Source organism: Anser brachyrhynchus (genome assembly GCF_964034855.1).
Source record: "Anser brachyrhynchus genome assembly, chromosome: 2".
NCBI lineage: Eukaryota > Metazoa > Chordata > Aves > Anseriformes > Anatidae > Anser > Anser brachyrhynchus.
In genome coordinates, this window is record NC_137695.1 from 1,441,002 (window position 1) to 1,459,915 (window position 18,914).

Genomic DNA, 18,914 nt, shown 5'->3' on the forward strand with positions numbered 1-18,914 from the left:
TTTATTGGGGGGGCGTTTTATTGGGGGGGGGGGGGTCGTTTATCGGGGCACGCCGCTGACACACACACACGCAGAGCCCGGCCGCTAGCTCGCCAGCTCCTTGGCCACGGCCTTGTTGAGCTTGTCCCTGAGGTAGGCCGCCCGCTGCCGCTCCAGCTTCAGCTCCAGGAACTCGTAGTGGGGAACCTGCGGCGGTGAAGAGAAAGGGGGTGAGGGTCTGGGGGGGCCAGGGGGGGCTGCCGGGGGCTGTGCGTGGCCTTATTTTTATCCCCGCAGCCCCACGGCGGGGACGCGGGGCCCATGAAGCACGGCCCTTGCTGTGGCAGCCCTTGGGCCGGTCCCCGCCACCGAGAGGCGGGCACCGAATTTGACAAGGCTGCGGGCGCAGAGGGGACGTTTCGGGGCCGCTTTGGGGCCGTTTCTCCCCCACCACACACCCCCAAGATAAATCCCAGCTGCGGCCCCAAAGCAGCCGCCATCACCGCGGGGGAACAAGGGGCTTCCGTAAGCAGGGCGCAAAGCAGCGGGAGCAGCACGGGGACCGCTCGCAGCGGGGCAGAGCCGTGGCAGCCTCAGGGAGCACCAGAACCTGCCCCATTTTTCACCCGATTTGCGGGGCTCCGCCGGCCACTTCCTCCCGTCTCCGTGTCCCGTCGGCCTCCCCCAGCAGCCGGGGGGAAAGGCGGGCGACACCGGGTTTTTTTGAAGGCTGCCTCCCTCCAGGAGGAGGTTAGGGGGGCCGGGGAGCCTTCAGGGCCTCCGTCCACCACGGCGCGTGGCCCACGGGGGCTTGGGGACCCATCCCTTTTACGCCCCCGGGCTCCCCACCCCAAAAAGGGGAGCAGGAGCCGCAGGCCCAGCGCCGGCTTTGGGGGCGGGATGAACGCTCCTCGGCACAGCACCGCTCATCTCCGCGCCCAGGGGAGCAGATTTGATGCCTGGGGGGGGATCCCCCCGCCCACCCCGGCTGGATGGAGCTGCTGCCAGGCGAGGCTCAAGCCTCGGGAAGCGACGTTTTCCCTCCTCCTCTTCTCCATCTCCCCCCGAAATCTCCAGCCGGGGAGCAGGGGGAGGTTACGCACAGCACCAGGAGCCCCCGGCCTCAAAACGCAGCAGCTCGGCGGGCGAAACGTGCCCGAGCTCAGGCTCTTTGTGGGGCCGGGGAGCGGCGGCAGCGGGGGCGACACGTGGCTCGCCGCCCGCCGAGCTAAAATTACCTCGGGGAGGCTCAATAACGCGTGACCCCGCCGCAGCACGGGGCTCCGGAGCAGGGATCAGCGCGGCTAAGACCTCGCCCGCTGTCCTCCTCCATTAGCGAGCCCCCCCCCCCCCCCCCCGCCAGGTGGCCCGCGGAGGATCAGGGCGGCTAAGCCCGGTGCGGGACCGCAGCAACGGGCGCTGGGGGCTGACGGGACCGCGCAGGATCCCCCCCGGGCCCCGAGCCATCAGGATTAGGGTGAGGGGAGCAAGAAGCCGGCCCGACTCCTCTCCCCTCTGGCACCGGGGGGGTTAGGGGCTTCCTGAGGGCAACCCTGCCCACGGCAGTGCCACCTCCTGGCCCCCCCCAGGGTGCCGTCCTGCTCCTCCGAGGAATTAGGAAGCTCCGAGGAATTAGGAAACTCCGAGGAATTAGGAAGCAGGGGCAGGAGGGGCGCGGAGGCAGCAGCGTTTCACCTGAAGCCAGGCTAAAAGCGAGCTGCCGTGCCCCCACAGCCCCCCGCAGGAGGGGGGGGGCTGCGCTTTTTTCGCTCCCCCTCACAGGGGGGCAAGCAGAGAGGCAGAGGGAGGCCGGGGCAGCCCCCGCAGCCTCGCCCTCCTCCGCGGCTACTCACGTCCACCACGAGGAAGCCGGCCGCCTGGATGTGGCGCCGGGCCATGGCGTAGCGGCCCAGCAGCTCCTTGCTCCTGTTGCTGAAGTTTGGGAACTCCCACCTGAGGAAGGCGACCCTGGGGGGGACACGCGGAGGGCACGGGAGGCCGTGAGAGGGGGGCCGGAGCCCCTTCGGCCCCGCGGGAGCCGGGAGCAGCGGCAGAAGGGACCGCGGTGGCGCGCTGACACCGGAGCTCAGCGCTGGGCTGGGTTTTGAGCACGAACACCGCGCTGCTGGCTCGAAACCCATCCCTCCCCAAGCCCAGGCGGCCGAAACAGCCAGGGACGGAGCTGGGCAGGCAGCCCCGGCACGCGGGGGCAGCCCCCACGGCACCGTCCCCCGGGGATGGCGGAGCCCCGGCATCCCGCGGCCGCGCCCAGACCCACCTCCTGGCGCCCGGCGGCAGCGGCTTCGTCCCCTCGGCGTGGAGCAGGTGGGGAGCGGCGAAATCCTTCACGGGGAGGGGTTTGTTTTCGCCGTTCAGCACCGCTTCGGCGTCTGCGGAGAGCGGGGAACACGAGGGCCGGCTGCTGGGGGCCACCCGGCTGCCTTCCCCCCGCCAGCGCCCGCTCCGGGAGCACCTCCCCTCGGGCGGGGGACGTGTCCGTGGCACGATTTTATCCCCGGCGTCCCACGGGGAACGGACGCGGGGCCCATGGACTACGGAAGTCGCTGTGGCAGCCGGCTGGCCGGTCCCCGCCACCGAGAGGCCGGGGACCGAATTTGACAGGGCTGCGGGGCGGCGAGAGGTCGGAGGCCGCACGACGAGAGGGGATGTAACCCCCCCGGCGGGGTCCTGCCGCTCGCCACCGGCGTGGGGGGCGCGGGGAGAGGGCACGCTCACCGATCTGCCAGCCGTAGACGGTGGGGACGTCGAAACGTCCCTTGTCGTGGCCGCCCAGCACCCCCGCCAGGGCCTCCCGCAGGCCGCTCTGCAGCTGGCTGGCTCTGTCCCCCGGCGGCCCCGCGGCACCCAGCGCGTCGGCCGGCAGGAACGGCCCCCGGTACTCGGGGCTCTCCAGCTTGGCCGCCGCGTTGATGTGCGCCAGCTTCACCCGCAGGGTCTGGGCCTTGGGGGACGGATCGTCTGCCGGAGGGGGGAAGAAGAGGAGAGCAGGGATTTGCACGCAGGACACCCAACGCCCACAGAAGGGGCGGCTCCGGGGGCACGGCCCCGCTGTCTGCGGCACGATTTTTTATCCCCAGGGTCCCACGGCAGGGGGGGGACGCGGGGCCCGTGGGCTACAGCCGTTGCTGTGGCAGGCGGCTGGCCGGCTCCTGCCACGGAGGAGGCAGGGACTGAATCTGACGGGGCTGCGCCTCCGCGGCGGGCGCCGTTTCGAGGAGAAGCGCCGAGCCCTCCCCCTCCCGAGGCGCAAAGGTTTGGGGACAGCGCGCGTGGAGCAGTAAAACCGCGCCCTGGGGCGCGTGGCTCCCCCCCAGGGCTGAGGGCAACGCGTCGCCCTGCTGGGGCTCGACCCCGCGGGCACGTCGGAGCCGTGCTTGGGGACACCGACCCCCGTTGGGGACACCGACCCCCCTCCTGGTCCCGGCTGGAGCTACCACGACCTGCGCCGGGCCAAATTCAGGCAGCCCCCAGAGCCGTTATCCCCGTCCCCCCTCACCTCGGATGCGAGCGTGGAAGTCGGGCGCCAGCACTCGCTGCAGGTAGTGGGGCTCGGCTTGCTGCAGCACGCACAGCGACCACACCAGGTCGGTGAGCAGCTGGGGCTCCAGGCCGCCCAGCTGGCCCCGCAGCTCCTCGTGCACCTGCCCCGGCACAAAACCCGCAGCTCAGCACCACGACACGCCCGCATCCCCGCTCCTGCGGCGCTCCTCCCCGGGCTGGCTGCCGCCGGGAGGATTCGGGACCGCTCCGCGGCAGCCTCGTGGTGCTGAGGGTTTGGGTTTTTCTTTCTGCAATGCCTCAAAAATTCAGTTAATTAGGGGGGTGGTTGGAGCAGAGGGCTTTTCCAACCCTAACGGTCGCGATTTTGGGTGCCATCCCTCCTCGGCTGTGCACCACACGCGAGCGGCTGGCAGCCACGCCGCAGCCCCTCTCCGGCGAGGATCCGTCCCCAGGGAGAGCCGCCTGCCTCTCCCGTGCCCCTGCAGGAATTCGGGGCGCCGGGGGCGAGGGAAGGGGCTCCCTGCTGCCAGCCCCCGGCTCAGGCGCGGCGGGAGGCTCCCGTTTCCCAGGCGGCGGCCTCCTTCCTTCCGGCAGGATCCCAAAAACCAGCGCCGCGGTGCTGAGGGCTGGGCGAGCCAGGCGGCTGCGCGACCCCGAACCCCCCGCGGCCTCGTTACGGGGAAGCTAATTACAGCGCGCCGCGTCCAGGAGGGCACGCCAACACCCACGCGCTGCTTGTGGCTGCTGGAAAAGGGAGCCCGCAGGGGCCGGGGAGCTCGCGGTGCGCTGCCTGCTTCTGCGATCGCCCAGCACGCGGCTCAGGAGGGGATTTTCAGCCCGTCGTGAGCTGCGGGGTCCCCATTCCCCTTTCCCGCAGCGGCCTGAGCCTTCCGACGCCCGCTTTTTGCTCTGGATGTGCCTGGGGGAGGCGCGCGGCCTTCCCAGGGACCCTAGGGAGGGAGGGAGGGAGGTTACCATCTTAAAGAAGTCCTCGCTGCTGCTGGGCTGGAAGTTGAGGCGGGCGAAAGACAGGATGATGCTGCACAGGTGGGCGACCGGGAGCTGCTTGGCGTTGTCCAGGGCGTACTGCGAGACAGGGGAAGCAAAACCAGAGCTTGTCGTCACCTGTCCTGGGCGAGCACGGCCAGGGAAAGATTAAAAACCACCACCCGAGGACGCGCCCGGCCCCCGCGGCGAGGTAGGAACACACGAGCACGGGATCTCTGAGGACTTCTGTAGGATTTTTGTTTTTTTTTTAAAGGGGAAAGCTGTGAGCAGAAGCAGAGCTCCGCAACATTCCCGCTCGTCCGCTGGGGGCAGGGAGGGCCCCGCCGGCGCCCCCTCACCTGAGCGATGGCCTCGAAGAGGGGCAGGCTGAGCCACTTGAGGAGGGCGAAGGACCTGATGCAGCGCGTCACCTCGACGGGCGTCATGGTGGCCACGTGGGGGTGCAGGTCGGCGGCTATCTTCTGGAAGACCTGGGGCTGGTGGAAATTCAGTTTTCCTTAAAGGAGCAAAAGAAAAGCGGCAGCCGCTTACACGGAGCTGCTACGGGAGCCGTGCCCGGGCGGGCGGGGTGCCACGAGGCTGTTTTTTTAGGACCAGGGGAGGCTGGAGACATCGCCGCGAGAAGCGCGAGCCCCCCCCCCCCCTCCAAGGCCATGCCTCGTGGGGTGAGGCTTTATTTTTTGGGAATGTCCAGCCCGCGCAGACCACCCCGCCCCACGGGCAGACAGAAAGTCTGTTCCCACTGCCAAAAGCTGGGCGGGGAACTGAGGAGCAGCTCCCCGCAGCTCCCCTGGCTGCCTTCCCCCCATTTTCCGGGCAGGGGCGCACAGCATCGCACGGAGAGGGGCCGGAGAACCACGACACTGAGGATAACAACACCAATTATCGATCAGCCTGCTGTGAACGGGGCCGGTTTGCAAGCGAGGAGACGGAAACAGGGACTCCCTGAGAAACGCCTGGTCGGGGAAGGAGGCAGGAGAGGATCTCGGGCCGTTTGGGGATCTCAGCTAACTGCCGGGCTGCCCCGTGCCCTAACTGCCCTTCCGAAGCACTCTCGTCCCTTCTTCCCGCACGCTGGAAGGAAAACCGGGGCGCGCTGCTGACCACACGCGCCCGGGCCGTGCCCAAACGGGCTCTGGGGTGAGGCGGCAGCGAGACGAAGCAGCCAGCAGCACGGAGCTGAGCGCGCACGCTGTGCCGCCACAGGAGGTCTCCCTCACCGCCGCTGGCACCAAAAAAACCATGCTGGGAGTGTGGGGCAGAGCCGGGGGGCAGGCAGAACTGCGGCCAGAGGCTGTGCCGTCAGCGGGAGAGGCGCCGGGGCTCGCTCCGCCTGCACCCGGAGCTGGAAACGAGGTGGCTGCGCTGGCTGGCACATCCCCGGCCTCCCTCCTCTGTCACAGGTCCCCCCCCGGGTGGCAGCGACGCTGTCAGAGCCCGGCTCGAGCGCCCAGGAGGAGCCGAGCTGCCCTCGGCAGGTCCCGACCCGGCCGAGTCGCTTACCATAGGCGAAAATCAGGTCCGTCAGGGTGCCGAGGCTGAGCTCCACGTGCTTCTGAAGCAGGTGGTAGGACAGGGCGCGGAGCAGGGGCACGCAGCGCCGGTTCTGGTACGCCAGGGCCAGCGTGATCTTCCGGATGTCTTCGGGGCTGAACTGCTCCGCCAGCTCCAGGGCCTGACAAAGAAACGTCGGGACGTCAGGGGGGAGGCACGCAGCCAGCCGTGGACGCGGGGCGTGACGGGCCGCTGCCCGGGAGGTCGCCCTTGCTCCTCTCAGCGAGGCCCGTGCCCTGATTTTGCTTTAATTTGCTGCCCCGCACCTGCAGTTTGCGGTAAGCTGTTAACCCCTGTTGGGTTGCAAGGACCCCAAGGACGTTTCCCTGCTGCTGGGAGGGACAGAAAGAGGCAGCAGGCCTCCCTCAGCACCTTCCCTGCCAAGTCAGGCTGCGAGGGGGAGGAAAAGGACAGCACTTCTGGCTGTTAGGTTCTGCTGGCTCCGCAATTTACCGCCTGCCAGCTGAGCTCAGGCGGTTCTAGCACAAAATAAGGCAATTCTGGCACAAAAAAAGGCAATTCCAGCCTCAGAGCGCAGCACATCAGCCTTCAAGTGGCTCAGAGCAGCGCGTTGAGGGAGCTCCCACCCGCAAACTCCCCACCTGCGTGGCTCCTCAGGGGGGAAATGCTTCTCCCAAGCACGGGGAGCTGCTCAAAGAGCCGCCAGCGGGCACACAGCGGAGCGCTGGCACAGAGATGTGCGTGGAATTAGCACTCCTCTGCTTGGCAGGCTAAGCAGGTGCCCACAGGGAACGTCCCAAAGCTGTTTTCCGCCCCCAGAACGATGATCTGAAGGGAACGGAGCAGGCTGAGAGCACCTGGAGCCCTACCTTGTCCTCCAGGCGGTCCATCAGGGCCGGGGAGATGTGCCCGACTTTGGCAATCAGCGCCACCACGGTGCGGGTGCCCTCCAGCTCCGTCCAGCGCAGCTCCAGCTTCCTGATGACCTCGCTCAGCAGCTTGCTGCTCTCCTTCTCCGGCCTGGTGGCTAGGAACTCGGCCAGGGAGGCGAGCTGGCGGAAGGTGAGGCGCCGCAGCCGCCACAGCACCTCGTGCTCCACCGACTGCATCTCCCTGCTGCTGCTCTGCATCCCCAGGGAGTAGAGGCTCTTCAGCGCGTTCACCAGGGTGTTGTTCCACACCTGAGAGATCTGGGCAGCCAGGAGGAATAGGGAAAAGACATTGATCAGCTGTGACAAGCAGGTGGCACTGCTCCGTGGCTACGGGGAGAGCTGCAGCGCTGAGCGCTGGAACCGACGGAGCTCAGGGCACTTGGACCAGGCGGCTTTGAGCAAACAAAGACCTCAACCTCCCAGCCCGCCCTTTAGGCAAAGTCCCAAAACGGTGATCTTCAAGTTTTGGGAGCTGAGCACTGCTCTGCTTCATGCCCTAAGGTTCAGAATCTCTGGCGTGTCAACACAAGGATGCTGCAACGTCATTAATTACTGCCTGGCCAACCTGCTTTGGCAGGGGGGTTGGACCCGACGATCTCTTGAGGTCCCTTCCAACCCCTACAACTCTGTGATTCTGTGATTTTAGTTTGTTTTATTTATTTTAGTCTGCATCAAAGCACCCGTGCATCTGCAAATCCCCTTCTTACATTGAGTTACCCAGGACTGCAGGCTGCTTCAGCAGCTCTTTGGAGAAGGATAACTGTGCTTGCAGCGAGTTTGCTTGATTAACTCTCAGCTAATTGTGTTCATTGCCACTCCCCTGGGCAGCAAGGCCGCGCTGCCAGCTTCTCTCTCTCCCAGTGCTGCAGCGTGGCCCTTCCAGCTCTGGGGCACCCCTGTTGCTGCGGGCTTGTCCCACAGACACGGGGACCCTGTTTTGAGCTGAAGCTGGTGGCGGTGGGCTCTGAAACGTCTCAGCCACCAAGCACCGAGCAGGCGGCAGCTTTGGCTCGCCGCAACTACAAAAAAAACGGGGGGAAGGAGAAGAGCCATCCAGGCAGGCGGACGCGGGCAGGGGGGCAGGCAGCTTTCGGGGCGCGCCGCCCGTCAGGGCACCCACCTGCGAGTCCATCACGCCGACGAGCTGCCTGAAGCGGTGGTCCTGCAGGATGCTCTGCGCCTCCAGCTTCTGCTCGGCCGCCAGCCACGAGAGGCGGCTGATGACGAGCGAGGCCTGGTTGCTGCTCAGCCCCGGCGCCTCGCTCAGCTCCAGCAGCTCCCGGGGCCCCGCCGCCGCCTCCACCAGCTCCCTCAGCGCCCTGTGCTCGGCCCCGCCGCTCTCCTCCGGCCGTTCCTTGGCGGACGCCCCGTCGGCGGCGGGGCCCGGGGCGTGAAGCGAGGCCCGGAGCCGCGAGGCCGGGCCGGGCCCGCAGGAGATGGCGGCCAGGTGCCGCCAGCAGCAGCGCCCCACCAGCCGGGCTGCCATGGCGGGGGAGGGGCGGGGGGGAAGCCGGGGCTCAGCGCCGCATGGCGGGGAGGCTGCGGGGGGAGAAAAATTAAAATAAATTTAGGAACGGAGCCGGCACGACGCGCCCCCCCCCCGCCACGCCATGCCACGCCATGCCACCCCCCGGGACCGACCTCGCCCGGCCCTCGCCGTACGGACAGCCCGCACCACGCCGAGTGCGGGCGCTGACTGATGACGTCACCGCAACGCCGCCACCTCTTATTGGCGCGCAGCTCAGCCAGCCGCGCGCTGATTGGTTGGGGGTCCGGGGAGAGAGGAGAGCGGCTTCCGGTGCACGGCGGCTGGGGGCCGCCATTTTGTGGTCGCGGCTCGGCCCCTGCCCTTGTGCGGGGTCGGGGCGGGAGGGGAGCGCGGGGCGGGTCCCGTGCCCTTGGGGTCGCAGAGACACCAAATACACGAAGTCAGAAGCCATAAAAAAAAGTCAGATCTGCACAGAACCACCCCAAAACCCAGCCCCTGTGGCTGAGGGCGGTGTCCAAATGTTTTCTTGAGCTCCGGCAGCTCGGGGCCGTGCCCCCGTCCCCGGGCAGCCCGTCCCAGTGCCCGACCACCTCTGGGTGCAGAACCTTTCCCTAACCCCCAGCCTGACCCTCCCCTGCCCCAGCTCCGGGCCGGTCCCTCGGCTCCTGGCGCTGTCCCCAGGGAGCAGAGCTCAGCGCCCGCCCCTCCGCCATGCGGCCTCCCCTCGGCTCCTCCCGGCCCCACGACCCCAAGGCCCCGGCCGCTCCTCGCGCCTCTTGTCCTGCAGACCCTGCACCGTCCCCACTGCCTTCCCTTGGCCTCCGTTGGCCTCCTTCGGCCTCTGTTGGCCTCCACCGCCCTCCTCTGACTTCCTCCACCCCCCCTTGGCCTCCTTCACCCGCTCCTCCCCATACCCAGCGCCAAAGGGGCTGTGGCGCCGGGGGCCCCGCGGCAGAGCCGTGGCAGATTTACGGCCTCCCGGGACTTCCCGGCCTCGACGCCCACCCTCGGGGCCGGCGCTGACCGGGTCGCGGGGCCGCCCTGCGCTGCCGCTCCCCTGCGGCTGTTTGCTCAGCGCCGCGGGCTTGGCGCGAGGGCCGGCGGCCTCCCCCCTGCCGCCACCCCCCTGGCGCTCCGGAAAGCCCCGGCCGTGCCCCCCCCGGGCCCGGGGGGCTCATAAAGGGGCCCAGCGCCCGCCGCCAGGCACGAGGAGGAGGCCGCGGGGGGCCGCGAGGCCCCGGGGGGGTCCCGGTGCCACCCCGGGGCTGACGCCGCCGCCTCTCCCCGCAGCCCGGCCGCAGCTGGGGGGCCTGGATCCGCGAGCGCTGGGCCGGCCTCAGGCAGCGCCCGTGGGAGCGCGGCCCCCCGTGGACCCGCGGCCGGCGGAGCCGCACCAGCCCCGCGCGGCCCTGAGGAGCCCCGGCAGGAGCCGGAGCCGTGCGAGCGTCACAGCCCTGTGTCCCAATTAACGTCCCGATTAACATCCCAATTAATGTCCCAATAAACATCCCTCGCACCCGCTGTGTTCGTGTCCATCCCTTCCATCCGCCGTGGTCGTGTTTGCGTCCCCACGCCGCCCCGCTTACGCTCCCCAAGGGCCGGTGTCCCCACGGGGCACGATGTCCCCAGGGTGTCCCCAAGGTGTCCCCTCCACATATTCCTGCTCCCCAAGGGCCGGTGTCCCCACAGGGGACGATGTCCCCAAGCTGTCCCCAAGGTCTCCCCTCCACATGCGCTCGCTCCCCAAGGGCCGGTGATGCACACATGCGGAGGGCACGGAGCAGGGCAGGGGACAGCCACGTCCCCACCACAACCCCCCCATCCCGCCGTGTCCCCCCCCCAAAATAAAACGGCCGCGTTGTGGCTGCCCCCCCCCCTTGGCCCCAAAGTTTCCGCGGGGCCGTGCCCGCGCCGCGTTGCACAACCCCGGGGGCCGATAAAAGGCATCGGGGGCTGCGGGGCGACACGGGGCGAGGATGGCGAGCTGCTGGGTGCTGGTGCTGGCGGTGCTGGGGGGGGCCTGCGCCCTGCCCGCCCCGGCCCCCCTCGCCTACACCCAGGTGCTGGCGCAGGCCGTGGACTCCTTCAACCAGCGCCCCGACGTGCAGAACGCCTTCAGGCTGCTCAGCGCCGACCCCGAGCCCAGCCCGGTGAGCATGGATTTAGGGGACACCTTGGGGACACCCTGAGGACACCTCGGGGACGCTTGGGGACACCTCGGCGACACCCTGGGGACACCGGGGTGACATCCTCGGGACGCCCTTGGGGACATTTTGGGGATATCGTGGGTATATCAAGGGGGATGATGTGGGGACATCCTGGGGACACCCTTGGGGGCATGAAGGGGACACCAAGGGATGTCTTGGGGACACCTTGTGGCCATCGATGGGACTTCCCGGGGACACCTTGGGGACATCGAGGGTGCACCCGGGGGGGGACATTATGGGGACGCTGGGGGGACGGGGCAGGGGACACTCTGAGCGGGGACATCAGTGGGACACCCTGGAGACTTTGGGGGGACGCCCTTGGGATATGGAGGGGACACTGGGGGGACACCCTGGGGACATGGAGGGGACACGGGGGGGGCATTGAGGGGGCACCGGGGGGACATTTGGGGGACACCCTGGGGACATCAATGGGACACCTCGGAGAAACTGGGGGGACACTGGGGGGGGATATCAAGGGGACACGAAGGGGACACCGCGCGGCCGGTGATGGCGGTGTAGGGGTGCGGCATGGGGCTCAGGGCTGCTCCCCCCAAACCGCTGGCTCTGAGCAGTGCCCGGGGGGGGGCCCTGGGGGGGCCGCCACCCCCTGTCCCCGCAGGATGTCCAGCTCAGCTCCCTGCGGAACCTCAACTTCACCATCATGGAGACGCGCTGCCCCGCGCACACCGGCGCCCGCCCCGACACCTGCGACTTCAAGGAGGACGGGGTGAGCGCCTCGCTGGGCCGGGGGGGGGGGTCCCTGGGGTCCCTTGGAAGGATGGGGGGGGGCAGGGGGAGAGGTGACAGCCCCATGGGGGGGGCTGCGCGTCCCCGTGCTCAGCGCCCCCGCTGCCCGCAGCTGATCAAGGACTGCTCCGGGCCCGTGCTGACGCAGAGCGGCCGCCCCGTGCTCGACGTCACCTGCGTGGACTCCACGATGGACGTGAGTGGGGGGACACCGGGGCGGGGGGGGGGGGGACAGGACACTGTGGGGTGGCCCCAGGGATGCTCGGGACCCCCCCTGTGCTGGTGGCAAGGGGGGGGACACACACACTGCGGGGCGGCCCCAGGGATGCTCGGGACCCCCCTGTGCTGGTGGCACTGCTGGGGGCCGCTCCCGGGGGGACCTTCCTTGGAGGGAGGGGGGGTGCGTGGGGGGTCCCCTGTTGTGCCCCCCCCCCCCCCCGGTGACACCGCTTTGTCCCCGCAGCCCGTCCGCGTCAAGCGCTTCTGGCCGCTGGTGCCGGTGGCGATCAACACCGTGGCCGCTGGCATCAACCTCTACAAGGCCATCAGGAGGAAATGAGCCCCCCCCCGGGAGCCCCCCCCGTCACCGCTGCCGCCCCCCCCGCTGCCCCCTGTCCCCCCCCCCCCCAATAAAGCTGCTTCCCGGCCGCGCTGTGCCCGCTCTGTGTGCCCTCGGGGTGCGGGGGACACGGGGGGGTGATGGGGATGGGGACGGTCCCTGGGGGGGCAGCGGTGTGGGGGGAGCGGGGTCTGCCCCATGGGGGCCCTATAGCGATGTCTGTCCCCCCCCCCCCCCGCCTCCCCATGCACCCACGGGCACCTTCTGAGCTCGGGGACTTGTGGCCACGGGGCAGGGACAGGGCACGTCCCCTGGCACGGGTTGGGGACTGGCACGTCCCGTGGAACCTGGGGACAACCACGGGTCCCCCAGGGATGGACAGGGCACCGGGGGGGGGTCTGGGTTTCGAAGAGGGCAGTGCCTGGGGGCTGCGTGAGCCTGTGGGGACATTGCAGGGGACGTGGGGGACATGGGGGACATGGGGGACATGGGGACGGCACCACAGCTCCAGCTCCTAGGGCATGGGATCCCCACATGTCCCCACAGCCCCGTCCCAAACCGCTGGTGATGGCCCCGGTGGCTCCGTGCTGATCCCCCCCCCGTGGGCATCTGGGGACATCCTGGGCTGGGGGGGGGGGGGGTCTTTGGGAGCACAGCCCCCGTGGTTTGGGGACAAAACACCGCGGGGGGTGGGATGGAAACCACTTGTGGGGGCCGGGGGGGCTCGGCAACGCTTGTTATGGGGATGGGGTCCCAACGGCAGCTGTGCCCGAAACCCAGCCCCACAGCGACGCTTCGGAGGGGACGGGGCGAAAAACCCTGCTGGGAAATGTCACGGGACGTGGGGCCGTGCACCGGCACCGTGGGGAGCCCCCCAACCCCTGCCTCAGTTTCCCCCTGGGGACTTGGGGACTTCCGTGGGGACCGGAGGCAAGGAGAGAGCCCGGGTCACGGTGGGTGGCCGTGCGCGGCCCCGTTTATTTGCTCAGCCGAAGCGGATGGTGCCGTGGGCTTGCACGCGGATGCTGACCCTGGGTCGAAAGCGCCGGATCCTGCCCAGGAAGCGGCCGAATCGGCCCCGCTGGACGAGGACGGGCTGCGGGGGGAAGGCGGGTGTCAGCAGGGTGTCACATCTGGGACCCCACATCCGGGATCCCAAATCTGGGACCCGGCATCGGGAGCCCTGAACGCGCCCAGGACCCCCCCGTCCCTCCCTCCGTCACCCCTGGGATGGAGACGTCGTGTCGTGGCAGCTCCATCCCCGGAGCTTTTGGGGACGGCGACACCACAGGACATGGGGAAGGAGCAAGGGCGCTGTCAGCCCCTGCCCCGTCCCCACCCGTGGGTGCCCCCCCCGAGCCCTCCCCACTCACGTCGGAGGAGGCGTCCGTGCAGCGCAGGTCGACGTCGGGGGTGCCCTGCTGGAACGTCACCGGCCCCGAGCAGTCCTTGATGGCCTGGGGACACGCACGGCGTCACCCCCACGTGCCCCAGCACTGCTCCCAGCTGTGTGTCCCCCCCCCCCAGCCCCCCCCAGCCCTCCTCACCCCGTTCTCCTTGAAGTCGCAGTCGTCGGCGGGCACCCGCGAGCCCGGGGCACAGTCTGTCTCCATTATGGTGAAGTTGAGCGCCCGCAGCGTGCTCAGGTCGATGCCCTGTGAGGAACAGTCACAACGAGGCCCCCCCCCAAGGCAGAAAAGCCCCCCCGAGCCCATCCCCACTGTGTCCCCTGGATGTCCCCAGGGTGCCCCCAAGGTGTCCCCAGGGTGTCCCCAAGGTGTCCCCAGGGTGTCCCCGAGGGGTCCCCTCATCATCCCCCTTGATGTACCCAGGTTGTCCCCACGATAGCCCCAAAATATCCCCAAGGGTGTCCCCAGGATGTCACCCCAATGTCCCCAGGGTGTCCCCGGGGTGTCCCCAAGGTGTCCCCAAGGTGCCCCCTCGGTGTGTGCTCACCGGGGCGGGCTCGGGGTCGGCGCTGAGCAGCCTGAAGGCGTTCTGCACGTCGGGGCGCTGGTTGAACGAGTCCACGGCCTGCGCCAGCACCTGGGTGTAGGCGAGGGGGGCCGGGGCGGGCAGGGCGCAGGCCCCCCCCAGCACCGCCAGCACCAGCACCCAGCAGCTCGCCATCCTCGCCCCGTGTCGCCCCGCAGCCCCCGATGCCTTTTATCGGCCCCCGGGGTTGTGCAACGCGGCGCGGGCACGGCCCCGCGGAAACTTTGGGGCCAAGGGGGGGGGGGGCAGCCACAACGCGGCCGTTTTATTTTGGGGGGGGACACAGCGGGATGGGGGGGTTGTGGTGGGGACGTGGCTGTCCCCTGCCCTGCTCCGTGCCCTCCGCATGTGTGCATCACCGGCCCTTGGGGAATGAGCGCATGTGGAGGGGAGACCTTGGGGACAGCTTGGGGACATCGTCCCCTGTGGGGACACCGGCCCTTGGGGAGCAGGAATGTATGGAGGGGACACCTTGGGGACACCCTCGGGACATCAAATGCTGTGGGGACACCAGCCCTTGGGGAGTGCACATGGGGAGGCGCAGGGGCACGAACACAGCCACGGCAGATGGAAGGGATGGACACGAACACAGCGGGTGCGAGGGACGTTTATTGGGACGTTAATCGGGACGTTAATCGGGACGCGGGGCTGTGACGCTCGCACGGCTCCGGCTCCTGCCGGGGCTCCTCAGGGCCGCACGGGGCTGGTGCGGCTCCGCCGGCCGCGGGTCCACGGGGGGCCGCGCTCCCGCAGGCGCTGCCTGAGGCCGGCCCAGCGCTCGCGGATCCAGGCCCCCCAGCTGCGGCCGGGCTGCGGGGAGAGGCGGCGGCGTCAGCCCCGGGGCGGCACCGGGACCCCCCCGGGGCCTCGCGGCCCCCCGCGGCCTCCCCCTCATGTCCTCGGGTCCTCACCTGCGGGCGGCAGCTCCGGCACGCGGTCGGTGGCGTCCCCGTGGGCTGGCACCACGCGTCCTGCACGAGGAAGGTCAGCTCCTGCTGGCGCTGCGCGGCCCCGAGCTGCAGGGGGACGAGACCCTCAGGGACGGGACGGGACCCCCGGGCCAGCCCCGGCCCCCCAGCACTCACCCGGCCGGGCCGGGGCTGTAAGACCCGCAGCCGCAGGGCGCAGGGGCCCGGGGAGCCGCGGTGGAGCAGCCGCAGGGCCGCCAGCACGGCCTGCAGGGAGCTGGAGGGCCAGCGCCACGGCCGGGTCGGCAGGAGGGATCCATCCTGCCCCGGTGGCACGGATCCCTCTGGCCTGGCCGTGACGGCTCCCTCCAGCCCCGGCACCGGGGACGTGTCCGGCTCCGGCGAGACGGCTCCGGCCGGCGCCAGCAGCAGCAACAGCAGCACCCAGCAGGGCCGCATCCTGCCCGCAGCCTCCTCCTCGTGCCTGGCGGCGGGCGCTGGGTGCCTTTATGAGCCCCCCGGGCCCGGGGGGGGCACGGCCGGGGCTTTCCGGAGCGCCAGGGGGGTGGCGGCAGGGGGGAGGCCGCCGGCCCTCGCGCCAAGCCCGCGGCGCTGAGCAAACAGCCGCAGGGGAGCGGCAGCGCAGGGCGGCCCCGCGACCCGGTCAGCGCCGGCCCCGAGGGTGGGCGTCGAGGCCGGGAAGTCCCGGGAGGCCGTAAATCTGCCACGGCTCTGCCGCGGGGCCCCCGGCGCCACGGCCCCTTTGGCGCTGGGTATGGGGAGGAGCGGGTGAAGGAGGCCAAGGGGGGGTGGAGGAAGTCAGAGGAGGGCGGTGGAGGCCAACAGAGGCCGAAGGAGGCCGAAGGAGGCCAACGGAGGCCAAGGGAAGGCAGTGGGGACGGTGCAGGGTCTGCAGGACAAGAGGTGCGAGGAGCGGCCGGGGCCTTGGGGTCGTGGGGCCGGGAGGAGCCGAGGGGAGGCCGCATGGCGGAGGGGCGGGCGCTGAGCTCTGCTCCCTGGGGACAGCGCCAGGAGCCGAATGACCGGCCCGGAGCTGGGGCAGGGGAGGGTCAGGCTGGGGGTTAGGGAAAGGTTCTGCACCCAGAGGCGGTCGGGCACTGGGACAGGCTGCCCGGGGACGGGGGCACGGCCCCGAGCTGCCGGAGCTCAAGAAAACATTTGGACAACGCCCTCAGCCACAGGGGCTGGGTTTTGGGGTGGTTCTGTGCAGATCTGACTTTTTTTTATGGCTTCTGACTTCGTGTATTTGGTGTCTCTGTGACCCCAAGGGCACAGAACCAGGAGGAGGAGGAGGAACGGCCACGACCTCAGCACAGAAGAGCAACGAACGTGGCCGAAGGCCAAGCACGAGCCCATGAGGAAGTTGTCCAACATCAGAAAATGCTTCTTTATTGTCAAGTGGCTGAACAAGGGGCCGGGTTTCCCCCAGTGGCCGTGCCCCGAGCCCTCTCCCACCCCTCTCCCAGCCCAGACGGGACCCCCACGGCTGCGCTCCCACCCCCCAATGCCCCAGAGCGGCACCATCACCCCCGGAGCCCTCTGGAAACCTCCTGGGGGAGGCTCGGGGAGCCTCACCCCGTCCTGAGCACGGCACCACGGCGGGGTCTGGGTGGGAAGGGACCCCAAAACCCCCCACGGCCACCCCCTGCCGTGCCCAGGGCCCCCTGCCCCCAGCCCAGGCTGCCCCCAGCCCCATCCAGCCTGGCCTTGGGCACTGCCAGGGACGGGGCACCCACAGCTCCAGGGGCTGGATCCGTTGTTGGATGTCCTGTGCCCCATCCCTGGGCACGAACAGGAGGAGGAGTGGGGAGAGAGGCATCACACACACACACACACGGCCCCAGAACAGCTTTATTTCAGCTCCATGCGGGATGGGGTCTGGGGGATGGGGTCTGGGGGTCCTCTCCCGCAGGAAAGATGCGCTTGCAGGGATTCAGGATGGTGCCGGGTCCCTGAGGCCGAAGGCTCGCGGGGTCCCTGGGCTGCGCCGACCTTTGGAGCGGGGCTGCCCCGAGCCACTGGGCTAAAGGATAAGAAATCAGGGTGGGCTTCATCCCCGAGGGGGGGACGTTGCCCCCACGGGGACCCCAGCCCCGAAATGTCCGGGGAAAAGGGAACCCGCGGAGCCCTCACCGACTGCCGGCCGCACTCCACCATCGATAGCGGCACGTCGGGCAGGAAGGCGAAGACGGAGATTTGGGCCACGCAGTGCTGGACCTGGCGGGGTGAGAGGGGAGAGACGGAGGGAGGGGGGCTCGCAGAAAGCCCCCAGCCCTGTCTGGGGGCAGTGGGGAAGCCGAGCGAGGCCAATGCTTGCCGCTGCCCCTGGGGGAGTCCTGGTGGACCGAATTCACGGCTCCGGCAAGGGAAGGAAGCAAACGGCCCCGGCGAGCACCCCGATCCCGTCCCTGGGGTGCTGGAGAGCATTGTCGCGAGGCAGGGCAGAGGTCTGTGCCCTCCTTCGTGTTTCGGGGTCACCCCACACCTACCTGGCCCGGCCGGGCTTTGCAGCCAGCGTGTCGCGGCGCAGCGGGGTTTTTGGGGCAGGCCGTCTCGCGGGCGGTGAGGTTGATGGTGAAGTGCGTGCCCCAGTCGAACTTCTGCAGGGGGGGAAAGAAGGAAAAAAGGACGGCGTCGGCGTGGAGCGAAGCCTCCCCTTGGGGAAAACCTCTCCGCGGCCGAGCACGCTCCTACCGTCCTGGTGACTCCCTGGAGCTTGAGCAGCTTCAGCCCGGTGCCCGCATCCTGCCCGTGCGCCTCCAGCACGGCTCGGGCCAGCTCGCGCGGGGCCGGCGGCACCGGTACCGCCGGCGGCAGCGCTCCCAGCAGCAGCAGCAGCAGCGCGCCCAGCAGCAGCAGCGCTTCCATCGGGGCTGGGGCCCGGCCGGGAGCGAGGAGCGAGGCTTCCAGCACAAACACGGGCGCCGGGGCGCGGACGGGAAGGGATCGGGTTGCCGGTGTTTTTCTTGGAGAGCCAGCTCGGGGTGGCCGACGCTCGCTCGGCTTCGCGGTTGGGGCTCGGCGGGTTCCTTCCCGGCCTCCTCCCTCCGCGGCCGGCCGCCCGCCCTTGCTTTGGGATGAGCCCCGCGCGTGGCGGGGCTCGGCCTCCCCAAACTGCCTCGTGCACAGCCCCTCTCACCCTACACGGGGCCGGGAGCCGGCTCGGGGAAAGAAACGTTTGCTCCCCGCCGCGCCGTCCCTCCCCTGCCAAACCCGGAGCCCGGCAGCTCCCCGCGTTCCTGGAAACCTTCCTCGCTTCTTGCAGGCACCCCCCGGCACGCCAGGCGATGCCTTTTTGCTGTTTTTATCGTAAAAAGGGTGACGGGCCCCTAACGGAGCCCAGCTCAGAGCCCCGGGGGGGGCCCCAGCCCAGGAAGAGCCGCTCTCATTTCTTCGGCTCCAGCACAGGACGGCGTCTGCAGGAGCAGCAGCAGTTTGTGCGCGCACGCGTGCCGACAGCACACCTTCCATGTGTTTTCCGAAGTCAAACGCTTTAATTTTCCGTAGGCCAGAGGATCGCACCGAGCGCCGGGAGTGGAAGGGCAGAGGTGGCACCGTGCTCTCCCAAGCCGCCCCCTGCCGCGAGCCACGCGTCCCCAAATTCGGTATTTTTTACAGTTTTCCTCCCCCAAACCCTCCTCGCGCCCCCCCCCGGCTGGAAATCCTCGTCCTCTCCCAAAGAAACCCCAGGGAACGAGCCCCTGGCTGCAGCCCCGTGGGGCTGGCAGCGCCCCTTTACCCGTGAGAGGTTTTCGGAGCCTCGATTCTACCCCGGCGAGGGCGGGAAGCATCCGGTGAAAGCCGGAGCGTGGTGCTGAGCTCCCCAGGTGAGCCAAGGACCCCAAGGACGGGGAGCTCAGGACCCCTCGCCCTGTCCCCGCCTCGCTCTGGCACAGCCGCGGGGAGCAGTCCTGCACGTTGCTCACTCATCCAGCGCTCTGCAACTCGCAGCCTGAAAAGCAACTCCAATTCCAGTGTTTTTTTTTGTGTTTTTCTTTTTTCTTTTTTTCTTTTTAAAGCGTCTTAGCAGCA

The 18,914-nt window shown here is 69.3% G+C and overlaps 4 protein-coding genes across 5 annotated transcripts; 1 reads left to right on the forward strand and 3 right to left on the reverse strand.

Annotated features, from left to right (window-relative positions):
- On the reverse strand, positions 1 to 8,735 carry TBRG4 (transforming growth factor beta regulator 4). The gene is made up of 11 exons (XM_080583670.1): positions 8,598 to 8,735; positions 8,077 to 8,495; positions 6,894 to 7,214; positions 6,013 to 6,184; positions 4,848 to 5,005; positions 4,477 to 4,587; positions 3,497 to 3,641; positions 2,716 to 2,958; positions 2,258 to 2,369; positions 1,833 to 1,947; positions 1 to 186 (listed from the first exon to the last, which is right to left on the reverse strand). The coding sequence occupies exons 2-11, from the start codon at positions 8,440 to 8,442 to the stop codon at positions 85 to 87; spliced, it is 1,845 nt and encodes a 614-aa protein (XP_080439796.1). The 5' UTR covers positions 8,443 to 8,495; positions 8,598 to 8,735; the 3' UTR covers positions 1 to 84.
- A 1,585-nt stretch (positions 8,736 to 10,320) lies between these two features.
- CAMP (cathelicidin antimicrobial peptide) lies at positions 10,321 to 12,046 on the forward strand. The gene is made up of 4 exons (XM_080583678.1): positions 10,321 to 10,595; positions 11,272 to 11,379; positions 11,512 to 11,595; positions 11,863 to 12,046. The coding sequence occupies exons 1-4, from the start codon at positions 10,422 to 10,424 to the stop codon at positions 11,956 to 11,958; spliced, it is 462 nt and encodes a 153-aa protein (XP_080439804.1). The 5' UTR covers positions 10,321 to 10,421; the 3' UTR covers positions 11,959 to 12,046.
- Positions 12,047 to 12,906: 860 nt separating this feature from the next.
- Positions 12,907 to 14,133, reverse strand: LOC308191345 (cathelicidin-2-like). The gene is made up of 4 exons (XM_080583677.1): positions 13,915 to 14,133; positions 13,506 to 13,613; positions 13,332 to 13,415; positions 12,907 to 13,054 (listed from the first exon to the last, which is right to left on the reverse strand). The coding sequence occupies exons 1-4, from the start codon at positions 14,086 to 14,088 to the stop codon at positions 12,944 to 12,946; spliced, it is 477 nt and encodes a 158-aa protein (XP_080439803.1). The 5' UTR covers positions 14,089 to 14,133; the 3' UTR covers positions 12,907 to 12,943.
- Positions 14,134 to 14,554: 421 nt separating this feature from the next.
- On the reverse strand, positions 14,555 to 18,853 carry LOC308191344 (cathelicidin-B1-like). Of its 2 annotated transcripts, XM_080583676.1 has the most exons (6): positions 17,577 to 18,853; positions 17,372 to 17,482; positions 17,016 to 17,099; positions 15,039 to 16,905; positions 14,865 to 14,969; positions 14,555 to 14,763 (listed from the first exon to the last, which is right to left on the reverse strand). In XM_080583676.1, the coding sequence occupies exons 1-4, from the start codon at positions 17,748 to 17,750 to the stop codon at positions 16,816 to 16,818; spliced, it is 459 nt and encodes a 152-aa protein (XP_080439802.1). In that variant the 5' UTR covers positions 17,751 to 18,853; the 3' UTR covers positions 14,555 to 14,763; positions 14,865 to 14,969; positions 15,039 to 16,815. The 2 variants fall into 2 exon arrangements, with proteins under 2 accessions (XP_080439802.1, XP_080439801.1); XM_080583675.1 differs by lacking the exons at positions 17,016 to 17,099; positions 17,372 to 17,482; positions 17,577 to 18,853 and having other exon boundaries at positions 15,039 to 15,525.
- Positions 18,854 to 18,914: the final 61 nt, after the last annotated feature.